The sequence below is a fragment of the Manihot esculenta genome, chromosome 15, assembly GCF_001659605.2.
Source record: "Manihot esculenta cultivar AM560-2 chromosome 15, M.esculenta_v8, whole genome shotgun sequence".
Taxonomy (NCBI): Eukaryota; Viridiplantae; Streptophyta; class Magnoliopsida; order Malpighiales; family Euphorbiaceae; genus Manihot; species Manihot esculenta.
In genome coordinates this window covers 1,841,962-1,854,960 of record NC_035175.2, presented here as the reverse complement: position 1 = coordinate 1,854,960, position 12,999 = coordinate 1,841,962, and the positions used below count along the sequence as shown (strand labels likewise).

At 38.1% G+C, this 12,999-nt stretch overlaps 1 protein-coding gene across 1 annotated transcript; it reads right to left on the bottom strand.

The window, feature by feature from the left end:
* Nucleotides 1–1,473: 1,473 nt before the first annotated feature.
* LOC110602297 lies at nt 1,474–4,126 on the bottom strand. The gene is made up of 2 exons (XM_021739782.2): nt 3,895–4,126; nt 1,474–3,688 (listed from the first exon to the last, which is right to left on the bottom strand). The coding sequence occupies exon 2, from the start codon at nt 3,684–3,686 to the stop codon at nt 1,752–1,754; it is 1,935 nt and encodes a 644-aa protein (XP_021595474.1). The 5' UTR covers nt 3,687–3,688; nt 3,895–4,126; the 3' UTR covers nt 1,474–1,751.
* Nucleotides 4,127–12,999: the final 8,873 nt, after the last annotated feature.

Genomic DNA, 12,999 nt, shown 5'->3' with positions numbered 1-12,999 from the left:
CATTGGTTTTTTTAATTTTAAAAATAATTATACTAGATTTTTTTTATCAAAGACATATTTTTTCATCATTAAAATCAAATAACTATTTAAGAAATTTTTATTCATAATCATAAAAAGTTCAATTATATGATTACGAAATAAATGAATAAAACAATAAACAAAATTTTGAAGTAAAATAAATTTAAAATATTTTAGTATTTTAATCGCAAAACATGTGAAAATTTTCAAATTAAAATATTATTTTTATTATTAACAATAAAAGTATTTTAATTATTTAAAAAATAAAATAATTTTTCAAAAAGAAATAAATTATTATTTCTACAAGTAAACTGTCTTTAAATCTTTTTTATGTTTAAAAATGATGAAATTTTAATTTCAGGAAGTTGTTGTTGAACGTCTGTGATTCGAACATTGATAATAGTTTCTGTGACGTAAATTAATCTTCGTTTGTTGTTCATAGAGATGAAAAGAGCTCACCATCATACTCTGCTTGGGTTCAATTCTCAAGCTGAAATGAAATTATCACGAAATGAATCAACTTTTGTAATTGATTTTTTTTTTTTTTCAAAAAAGCATGTCTCACTTCAATATAAACATAGCATATGTGTACTAAATTGGCTAAAACTTCACAATCCAATTCCTCTGAAGTGTTATTAATGAAAAATTATTTAATATTAATTATACGTGATCTATATAAAATTTACTATGAAATTGTAATGATTACTTCCTGTATATGAAATGGAAAATTACAATACACTACAGATATTAAACCTCTGAGCACCGCTCTTCTCCCAGGTAGTTTCGCGGTGGTTTCCTCATCTTTAGCCTGATGTTATTTTCTTCAGGTTTGGTTTCTAAAAAGTGATGACTCTGTTTTTCTCTATCAGTCAAGCTCCACCACCCTTAATTGTTGGCTCTTTTACCTCTTCAAGACTTTTGACCCATCTGCATGTGGGTGTGACTCAGTTTTGGTACTCCTGAGGATGGCTTGGGATGGAAAATTTTGAGCTTCATAGTATTATTTTCCTCTTTCTTAAGTGATTTTCCATGTTTTTTTCCTCTTGAAGGCCATTTCTTTTCCTGCGGCAGGTTACAATTGAAACCGGCGGCAATTTCCTTTTGGTTTTCTCCTTCTAACCAAGATTTTCACATATTAGGCTGTTGGGTCTTTTTTTATGGGCTGCAGTTGTTTTTTTTTCCCTGGGCGAAGCCTTGTAATTCTTTATGCTTGCAATGAATTTACTTTGAAAAAAAAAATAAAAGAAAAAGAGAGAGAACTCGTATATTTAAGGGAAAGAGAGCATGTGGTTAAAAAACACGGAATAGATTAGCTCCTCATGTGAATACATGCAGAAAATGGGCAAACACAGCACAAATTCATCTGAAACGAAATTAAACCAGCCTTGGCAAGAAAATAAACACAAAACAGTTCAGATGCTGTGCAAATTTCAAGCATATGATGAGCTAGTGAGCTTAGAAAAAGAGCTATATCCCATTAAGTACAAAACAATATGATCAATCGGAGAACCTCTCATAATCTACAAGTATGGAAAACCATTTTTAGTAATATAATCAAATATAAAATGTAATACAAACAAATAAAGAATGCCGATTCTAACTGAAAGAACAAAACGTGTGGAACTCACTTGGATCTCTTTTAAACCCACATCAATGGCAGATTCCAACTTTGCCTGCAACTACTGGCACTGTGCAGCTTCAAAAAGCAGATAACAATGTAGCCACTTCATTTGCTATCTCGCACATAAAGCATTGAGCAGCACATGAGCCAACATGAGGTCCACAAAATACTGGTGTCCTATTTCACCATCCCTCCATTTCATCTTTGCTGGAGCTCTGCCATAATGTACCCCATCGTTGCAGCGGTTGTCAAAATGCCATGGAAAAGTAATATCGAAGTTATCAATAACCCCAGACAGCAGCTGGGATCTCCTAAATTTTTCCAACATTATCCAATTAAATGCTTCCATCTTGTTCGGATTAAACGCTAGTGCCCTGGCATAACCGCCAGTTGCTATTGTGGTCCGGTAGATGATTTGAGGAATTAGCAAACCTCTCTGCTTCACAGAATCGATAACTTCTTTCCAAAATGAAACTGCATAATCAGCTCCAGCTGAAAACTGTCTGATATTAGACCAATATATGCCATCATGCAAACCAGAATTCATGATTATAGTGTCTGGCACAGTGTCCTCTAAGAAGTACTTCTTCAACAAATTTCTAAATCCTTCATCTTTCAAAGAATTCAATCCTTGGTAATTCTGCGTCTCATTCCAATGACCATTGAAAATGCTTGTAATTCGAACTGATTGAGATGCATCTTTTGGGTTTGAAAAATTCATATCAAACCGTCTCGGAACAGATTTTATTTCAGGCAAACCCAAGAGAAAATTGAGCATATTTCTTATAGTATCAACATGATTTGAATCACCCCAAAAGAAAATCCACCTGCCCTTTAGGCAATTCCAAGCAGATTCAGCTGAAAACAGTCTAAAGGAACAGTGACTAGAATACACCCAACCATTACTCTCTAACATGCCCAAGGAACCATCACACCATGGGCTTTGGCATGGAAAATATGGCTGCAGGCACCGATACCTCCCATCATTACTGATTTCACAATCATCATTCCTGCCATGCCTAGTCCACCTCCCTACCCAAAGATCTCTACTGAAATCAGATTTTTCACAAAATTGTAATTGTGGCAACTGATAATAAGCTTTAACAAACCTGATTTGGACCTTGCGCAATTCCTTATCATAGACAAATCGCGCTGGTGAAAATTTAAGACCCTCAAAATGCCGGAAAAGCAAAATAACAGTAAGCTTGTATTCACCAGCGAAATCAGGATGAACTTGAAGAGAAATGGAGTAGGACCCATTTCCAAAATCTTTGATTACAGGCCGAGACTTCCATGCTTCCCCCGAAAGATCAGCCTCAAAGTAGTCCCCTCCTAAACAGCGAGGATTCTTGAACTCATCCACGGCTTGGAAAATAAATTCGTGACTGTTCCCAGCAGTCAACTCAACAGAATCGTGCCCGTCTAATCGGGGAATCACAATGTCCACTGTGCGGGAGTCTCTGCAAGGCTCACCACCAGGAGCTAGCCACCGGGAAAGAAGGTTTGAAGTTAAATGCGGATCTAATTTGGTAGATATCCACTGTACATTAGCTTCTGATTCATTCTTATTCGGCTTGAAATTTGGTTTCAAATCAGTTGACACCCAGTTCACTTTAGCTGCTTCTGATTCTTTCTCAGTTAGCTTATCCAGAAACCCATCTGAATAATTCTGAGAAGAAACACCGTTAGCGTCGTTGTTCAGTATACTGTAATTCGCAGGACTGCTGCTGTTAGTAGTAGTAGGGGTATTATTGAGGTGGGGTAACGGGTAATCGGTGGCGTTTGCGTCTGTGAAATTTTGGATTTCTTGGGTTAGATTTGTGGCTTTTGCAGGCTGTGCGTTAAATCTCCTGCTTAGAAACTCTTGCCTGAACCTCCATGACTCAATGAAATTTTTTATACTGCACCCATCTATGCTCCAAACACCAACCATGCCAACAAAAACCAGAGCTGTTAGTACATGAAACCGCCATTGAACCAAAGGATTTAACAGGAAACGCCATGATGGGTTTGTTGATGGTGCTAAGCTTACCACTTTCTCCGGCATACCTGCACCGGCAGAAAAGAAGACAAACCAAAAAAAAAATGCAAATTGCAAATTAACAAATAACAAGCAAGACAGCAAAGTTCAATGAAGACACGGAAACAAAAATCGTTGACGACAGACAACTTCCAAGAAAAGTTATAATAAGGCAGAAGCTTCAATTGTCTCGAGAAAATACATATAACAACAGAATAACTGGGGAAATACTTACTGGGAATAAGCTCTTAGCGAGTTCAAAGATTCTCTGCTAATGAAGCAAAAAGGGAAATGCTGTTAAGAGATGTCAATTAGTATTTGATTTTGCTTTTTGCCGTTCTCCTTTGTCTGTGCTTTCACAAGAAAATGATACCAATTTCCCAGAATCTAAAGTAGAGCATAAAGAAATATTAATGCCAAATTTTCTTTATTTTGCTGTTTCCTTGAAATTGTTGAAATTAGTGTTCTGTCATGTTTAGAATACTATTTATAAAATAACTAAATTTTAATTTTAATTAGTTAATATCAATTTATAAATATTTTTGTTATTAAAATTTTATTTATAATTTGTCGGGGACTGATTTTAAAAAAATATAAATAGGGAAAAATGGATTAAAAAATAGTATAAAAAACAACAAAGCAAGGAAACGGGAGGGAATCCAATTGGAATTAAAGAATTACTATAATAGCCTTGGAGTATTTGACAAATGACATAAAGGTAGCAGCAGCACCGACAGATAGATTATGATTGGCGTAATCGTCGGTGGGGGCAATTATGTCATTTAGATGCAAATAAACATAAATTAGGATGTCTGTTGGGTAGTGGGATGTCACGTGAGATGTTTTCCTTCAATCGTGTGATCTCATTTGTGTGAACCAGAGAAGCCATGCCATGCCCTATCCTTCATCTCATATTTCCTCTCCCGCTTGTTTCGTTTCATTTAATTTTGATCACGGCCGATTTTTATTTAAATTTGATTTATTATTAAAACTATATAAATTGTTAGAAATAATTTTTTCTTTTAATTACTATTTTTTTTTAGTTTTTAAGATATTAATTTAAATTCAATTTAAGGGAGTCGTCAGTCCATCTTAAATCAAAGATTTAATTTTGAATTTAAATCAAATAAAATTTAATCAGTTTTATAAGGAATTTTTTTATCTAAATTAAGTCCTTATCGAATTTAGATGGATAAATAAAAAAAAATGTACAAAACTTATAAAAATTATCACATATGAATTTAACTACTGTAATCTTAAATTTATCCAAAATCATATTAAAATCAAAATTATTTATACTTATCTGAAAAGTAATTATTATCGAGAGGAATGATTTAATTTTATATAATTTAATCAATAATTTATAAAGAAATATATTTTTTGCTAATAATTGTTATTTTATAATTTTTAATAAAATTCCACATTTAATATTTTTTACATAAAATTTACGAATTTTTCGTTTTACAAGTTTTATTTGAAGAAGGGAAATACGATACCCATCAGCATGACCGCTGTGTTCAGCCTATCAATTTGAATTTGCATTGCGATTTGGAACAGGAAGAATTGGTAGATAGGGAATGTCATGTGAAACGCAGGTGCTATAGAAATCAAATTAAAGTTTGATAATGACCTTTATTGAATTTTGGGGCGGTGGAGTTGCTGCCACCCATGTCCTCAAAGCCAAAGGATAAGTAAATGAAGGCCTTTGCCTATTGGATGCTGCGTTGCTGGCACTGGTCACCAACCATAACTTTTCATTTTAATAAACAATTTCTAATCTACTTATTTAATAAAAATAACGTTAACTACTTTGTTCAACTAATATCAACTCCATTAGGAATTCCATTTCTCTGATTGGATATAAAATTGTAGTGTACTCGGTTTAAAATATTAATTTAGTTATTAATTAAAATTTTTTTAAATATTTTAAAGATAAATTCATTGATAAACAAAAGAAAAAGTTAAAAGTAATAATCAAATATATAGTTCTCTAAAAATAATAATTAACGAGTAAATATTTGGAGGGAATTAATGTGACGAATTCATTTGGGATCTTAATTTAGTAAACAAATGGTTATATAATAATGATATTTATTTTTATTTTTTAACCACACAATATAAAATTGCATTGAAATTTTAAATGGAACCGGTTAGAAAGTTAATTATACAAAATAAATTAAAAATTAAATTAAATCTCCCTCATGTTAAGCTCCGTCCATCATTTGTAGTATAGCGCTACTTAAAGTGAGGGCATCCACATCAATCTCATCAATAATATTGCTCTCTTAAAATAATTTATCCTAAATTGATAATATTGACCTTAATAAAAATCAATAAATCATGTGATGAATCTCGGACTTCCTCTACTCTGGGCGAGATCGGACTCAAAAGAAGAGCAATGGCCCAAAACCCATCGAGCCCTCCTTAGGATGACCAACTCAACATCTCAGGTCTCGATCCAGACACGCCGGGCAGGATGGGTTACCCGCGAGCCCAGACCCAGCAGGAAGAAATCCAGCCCGGTGATGTGATGTGAGAGAGAGGAGCCGGTCCAGTCACTTCGCAGCCCTGTCCGCACGGGCACCAGGGGAATTAAATGGCCGTCTGGCGTGGAGAGGGACACGTCCATACGTACGAGGCTGAGTGACATAGACAAATAGCACAATAGCATGGAGGAAAAAAACGTGAGGGGCAGGTAAAAAGGAAGGGGTCTTCTCTTTCCTTCTTCTTCTTCTGGTTTCTTCCTCAGCTCCATATATTATTTTTCTCTGCAACTCTTGCCTATCGATACTACACTAGTTCATGAACCTGACTTGAAATCGAATATTGAGAGAACGTCGGAGGGTCTCCACCAGGGCATCCCAGTAGACCCATGACCATCTTTCCTTATTTTGCAGATCCTTTCATCAAATCGAATATTGAGAGACCCATATGATGGAGCAAGAAGAAAATCATATCTATCATGGAGTAAGAGGAAAATATGATGTATCAATTGGCGCCGTCTGTGGAAACGAAAGAGATTTTTACTATCTCTAAAGTTCCTAAATTCACCAATTGAGATCCACGTGAAGGTATGAAAGTTTATACAAAAAGGAAACGGGAGGTTGACAATAATCCAGCTGAAAAGAAAGATTCATTATGTTCAGAAATATTTTGATAGTCTTTCAAATAGTTTATTTTAATATTTATTTAATTTTATTACTATTAACTTTTTATTTGAAATCTGGTAAAATGAAATTTCATATCGAAATACTTATCTATGAGTATAGAATTTTAATATTTTCTATAAAAAAATAAAAAAATAAATAAAATAAGTGATGTATATATTTGTTGAAATTGTGAGGTCGACCATATATACGTCGTAAAGGTTAGATGGGGAGGTCGGCTATAGAGTCCTAAATTAGTAAATTAGAGAGAAAATTAATAAATAAAAAAATAAAATAAAATAAAAAAGAAGGATCTGCAAGAAAAAATAAAGCAGGTTGGGTAGATTGGACAGCTCTCTGACTGGAAAACAAATAGGCAAGGTCGGACTACACAACAAATGATGAAAAATAGATCGGCGGAAGAGCTCAGGTGAAAAAACTCCAACTGTTCAAAATTGCCTCTTGCTGTGTATACTTATTATTTTGCTTTAGAATTTCAAGACTGTCTTTAGTTACTGGCAATTGTTTTTTATTAATTATTATTGAATACAAAGGATTATTAAAAGATATGTTTTGCATATAAATAATAATACTAAATTTAATTAAAGTATACTTTTCTGAATTTAAATATCTTGATAATTGCTTACATAATATTAAAATTAAAGTATTGTTATGAAAATTTTATTATTAATATTAGCATAAACATTTTAAAAAAAAAGATAATGTATTTTATAAATTGAAAAATCTTGGAGAAATTTACACATGCAAAATATTATTTATTGAATCTCTAAATTGCATGAGTTAATATTGTTAGTTAGAACTGATATTTACATTCATCTGAAATATAAAACTAAGTGACATGTGCGACATATTATTTATTGATGAATATTATTAAATTAACAACGAGCATTCTCGTTATATACGCTCTGTGCAAACTCTTATTTTGTAGAAAAAATTCTGAATTCTAAGTGAAGACCTCAGTGAGGTAGGTGACCGGTCTCGGAAAATGACTCTCGGCACCACAAAACCGGCTGAGATGATGAAGCAACAGTAAGGCCAATGAGCCTGAATTCCATGCAAGGCTAAAGAGTCTGGAAGCGACAGTAAGGTCAAAGAGTCTGAATCTTGCACAAGACTTCAGTGAGGTAGGTGACCGGGCTCAGAAAATGACCCCGACACTACAAAACCAGCTGAGATGACGAAGCGACAGTAAGGCCAATGAGTCTGAATTCCATGCAAGGCTAAAGAGCCTGAAAGCGACAGTAAGGCCAAAGAGCCTGAATCTTGCGCAAGATCTCAGTGAGGTAGGTGACCGGCCTCGAAAAATGACTCCCGGCACCACAAAACTGGCTGAGATGATGAAGCGACAGTAAGGCCAATGAGCCTGAATCCCATGCAAGGCTAGAGAGCCTGTAAGCGACAGTAAGGCCTAAGAGCCTTAATTTTGCACAAGACCTCAGTGAGGTAGGTGACTGGGCTCAGAAAATGACCCCAGCACCACAAAACCGGCTGAGATGATGAAGCGACAGTAAGGCCAAAGAGCCTGTGTAACGACCCGAAAATCGGACCGCTACCGGCGCTAGGATCCAGATCGGCTTAAGGCCGCCGGGACCCGTAGCAAGCCTGACATGAAACCTGTAAACCTGTTTAATCCCATACATGATCAACAACATACATAAAAATTAAAACTTTTCTTTCATACATTTTATCATACGCCAAACTCAACCTGTGCATGCACTGAACATAACCATAATCATAAACTTGACCCCTCTGTGGGATCTCATCAATGCCCCAATGGGCGATATACATGTGTTGAGTTGGCTAAGCATCTATATCATAAAACATCTAAGATCATGTATTTAAAAGGGATAACACATCCATATGGTCAAGCACAACCTCTAATCCTCAATATCAATATACATAACATGACTATTCAACTTTACATTTATCTTACAATTTATCATGTCCACCTTCTAACTATTACAATTACAAGACTTTACTCTTCTTGACTTCTCTGTCTAGCCCGTACCTGCAATCCTGGGGGATTAGGGAAAAGGGGTGAGCTACTAGAGCCCAGTGAGCAGAATAATAGAAAACAATATTAAAATCTCATGCCATCATGTAATGCAACACATCACAACAAATCACATCTCGGATGGTATTGTCACCAATAGTCATCTACATTCCAAAGTGCCGGGACGTAGAATGGGTACAACCGGTCTTTCTCTTAATCATAACATATCATAACATTCCAATGTGCCAAGGACGTAGAATGGGTACAACCTGGACTTTCTCTTACATAGTGCCAGGGACGTAGAATGGGTACAACCTGGACTTCCATACCATATCATGCTGTAACATCATCATACCATATGAGGACTAAAGGATCATCCAATAACCAATCCACATCAACATCATAAATGCAATGCAACATATTTGTGAATTCTAATGCAAACAACCTAATTCATCACATAGCATTCATGATGCATGAACATGCTAAAAACTTTATACTTTATTTGCTTTAAATCGTAAAGGTTTATTCTACTCACCTCTTGCTGAAGCTCTACTGACTCAGAAGCAGCTGAACTCACTGCTGGGGTCCTCGGTTCCTCGGGTCCAAACCTACACAGGTGGACTCAAATGAGGGACCAAACAACTAGAACATGACTCTAAAAACATCCGCCAAAAACCCCCTAAAACACCTCAAACAATCATGCAAAAACATGCAAAGGAAGGCTGAACAGGGCAGGTTCGGCGGCACCTTCAGCGGCCGAAAGTCCCTCCAGAGCCGAAATCCAGGCAGGTTCGGCGGCACCTTCGGCGGCCGAAAGTCCCAGACAGAGACGAAAGTCTCTTTTCGGAGGCAACTTCGGCAGCCGAAAGGCCTGCCTCCTAAGCCATGTTCGGCGGCCGAAAGTCCTTCGGCTGCCGAACCTGGTTTCTGCCAAAGGGCAGAAACTTGGCTCCCTTTGCACAAAAACTTCTCCTTTCCATTCCAACATGCATATAACTCATCCAAATCATGCAAATATACATACATTGGCTCCTAGGGGCTTCAAACTAACTTAAACCCCAACTACAACATACAACAACAACACATTGCTCAAAAACACAACATAAACTCAAAAACCTAACTATGAGCTAAACATGCATTCTACCCCATAGATCTTGCATAAAACTTACTTTAAACATGAAATGAGCTTAAGGTTGGCTCTTACCTCTTGAAGATCGAGGGAGAGACGTCCTAAACTCGGAGGTGGGAGATTTTGAGTTCTTGAACCTCAAAGCTCCAAAACTTGCTTTAAACTCGAAAATCTTCAAAACAAAGCAAAAACTTGTGAAAATCTTGAAAGATTTGAAGGAAAGAACTCAAGGATGGTGAGGAACGGCGGAAGGGCTCACCTTGGCCGAAAATGGGGAGAAAGCTCGCCCATTTCGGCTAAGGGGCTCTTTTATAGTGGCTGGCCAGGCCACATTCGGGAGCCGAACGTGCCCCCGCATGCATGCCATGTTCGGCGGCCGAACTTGAGGTTCGGCGGCCGAACCTGGGCTTCCCTCACTTATGCCTTCGGGGACCTAAAGCTCACCCGAAAAGCATGCATGTTCGGCAGCCGAACTTTGAGTTTCGGCGGCCGAACCTGAGTTTCCTCCAAAGGTGTTTTTTATTCCAAAAACTCATTTCCTCTTTACTTAAAATCATCAAAAACATTAAAACATTTCATGAAAACATGGTTTTTCCCTTCTAGAGGTCTCCGACATCCGAGATTCTACCGGACGGTAGGAATTCCGATACCGGAGTCTAGCCGGGTATTACAGCCTGAATCTTGCGCAAGACCTCAGTGAGGTAGGTGACCGGGCTCAGAAAATGACCCCGACACCACAAAACTGGCTGAGATGATAAAGCGACATTAAGGCCAAAGAGCCTGAATCCTGCGCAAGACCTCAGTGAGGTAGGTGACCGGGCTCAGAAAATGACCCCGGCACCACAAAACCGACTGAGATGATGAAGCGACAGTAAGGCCAAAGAGCCTGAATCCTGCGCAAGACCTCAATGAGGTAAGTGACCGGCCTCAAAAAATGACCCCCGGCACCACAAAACCGGCTGAGATGACGAAGCGACAGTAAGGCCAATGAGCCTAAATCCCATGCAAGGCTAAAGAGCCTGGAAGCGACAGTAAGGCCTAAGAGCCTAAATCTTGAGCAAGCCCTTAGTGAGGTAGGTGACTGGTCTTGGAAAATGACCTCCAGCACCACAAAATCGAGCTGAGAGGATGAAAGGAACTATTCTTTCGCCTTTTATTAAAAAATACTGTATGCTCACAGCAAATAGCGGCATACGATGACAACACGCAAAAACAACTCATAAGAACACAGCTCCGACCTCACATAAAAGATTGGGGCACTGGACCATAAATGAAAAGTTAAACTCCGACCTCCCAAAGGAGCTCGGGTCATAAGGTAAAGACACTTTGATCTCACACAACAGCCAAAAGCGCCAAAGTGCCATGCTGACCTCATGAGGGTACCGGAATAAAAATAAAAAATCTGAATCCGACCTCTCGAAAGAGCTCGGATTACAAGCTAATAAGACCTCGATCTCGCAAAATAGCCAGCATATAACGAAATTAAACTAAGGCGCTCCAACGCCTGTATCATATAGCAATGCGACCTACTAAAGGCCAATGCAAGGCTCACGGCACTAAAACGCCAAAGCACCATGCCGATCTCAAAAAAATGAGCTCGGTACTGGTAAATCCAATAGGCAGACCAAATTAAGGCGGGGCGAATCCTAAGCAAAATGCATACCAAGATAGAGAACCAAATAAAGGACCCGGGGCAATCATAGGAGGCACTGACCTTGAGAATTGAACGCTAGCACTAAACCAGCTCGGCTAGCCTAGAGAAAGGTCTAAGCAGCAAAGAGCTCGCAAAACGCTTGAGGGAAGACAGCTCGGAAAGCACTCGGGGGTAAAAAACCCAAACAACCGAGACATACTCAAGGACCAAATGCTCAGATAAAGAATCAAGGAGACAAGAGCAATGTAAAAGGCCAAATGAATCATTCTTAATGATTGGACGGGGCAGTGGAAAGTCTTAACTCATTGGATACAAAAAAATCGAACCCCGGTATGGTCAAACCCAAAGCAGATAGTCCAACCTCTTCGACCCGGGGTCAATCTTCTCAAAAGCCCAGAGGGGCCAGACATACCTCCCTGCTGAGCCTTATGTCTGTGCTGGCGAGGCTATAAACCTATAAAAGAAAGGTTAAAAGCTGAACAAACAAGCAGTCAGACCGAAACATAGCCTGTGTAAGGCTAGACAAGAAAGTAAGAAATTAAGTTCGACTTCACAAAAGAGCTCGGGGCACCAAAGTAAAGAAAATGAAATCCCAAACTCTCGAGCTCATAGCACAAGCAGCATTACGGGCTATAGGCATAAAAGCCTAAGCAAAGAACAAAAATTCGAACTCCCGAACTCGCAGTACGGACGGACTCATAACAAGTAAACAATCAAGCTGAATAAAGCTAAGTGTAGAAGAAACAACAGAGAGCCGAGCTCCCTATATGAAAAAGGCCCACCAATGCAAAACGCACAAAAGGATAAACAAAAGCGGAGGGTTGTGCTCACAGCTCGGATTAACCCACAGTAAACAAACACTTAACAAAGATGACCCAGGAAGAGGAAGACGACAAAAGGCCAAGCTCCCTATCCCAGCGGAGCACACAGCTCAGACCGTACTGACCGCCAAAAGGTTACATCCAGAGGGACAAGATGTCTGAGCTCATAACAAGAACAAGATTCAAAATCGTCTAATGCGGGGCACTCATGCAAATAAGACATTCCTCTAGGTATTATATATCCGAACTCGCAGCACTGACGAGGTCATGAGCCAAAAACAAAAATGCCCTCATGAGAATAAGAAAAACTCGCAAGTCAGAAGCTTAGCCAGACGTCGAGCTCTTAGCCCATGTCAATTCGACTAGCAAAGTCCCAGTAGAGATAGCCTGATCCATCAATTAAGTCAAATTGACAAAGCCAAAAGACAGTCTGAGTAAAAAATAATAATAAGGTACAGGCCGAGGTGAAATATCATTCATCATCAAATACACATCTCCAGATCTGTAACGACCTGAAAATTGGACCGCTACCGGCGCTAGGATCCAGGTCGGCTTAAGGCCGCCGGGACCCGTAGC

Coding starts and splice junctions, on each gene's coding strand:
- LOC110602297 (XM_021739782.2), bottom strand. CDS start 3,686: ATGCCGGAGAAAGTGGTAAGCTTAGCACCATCAACAAACCCATCATGG.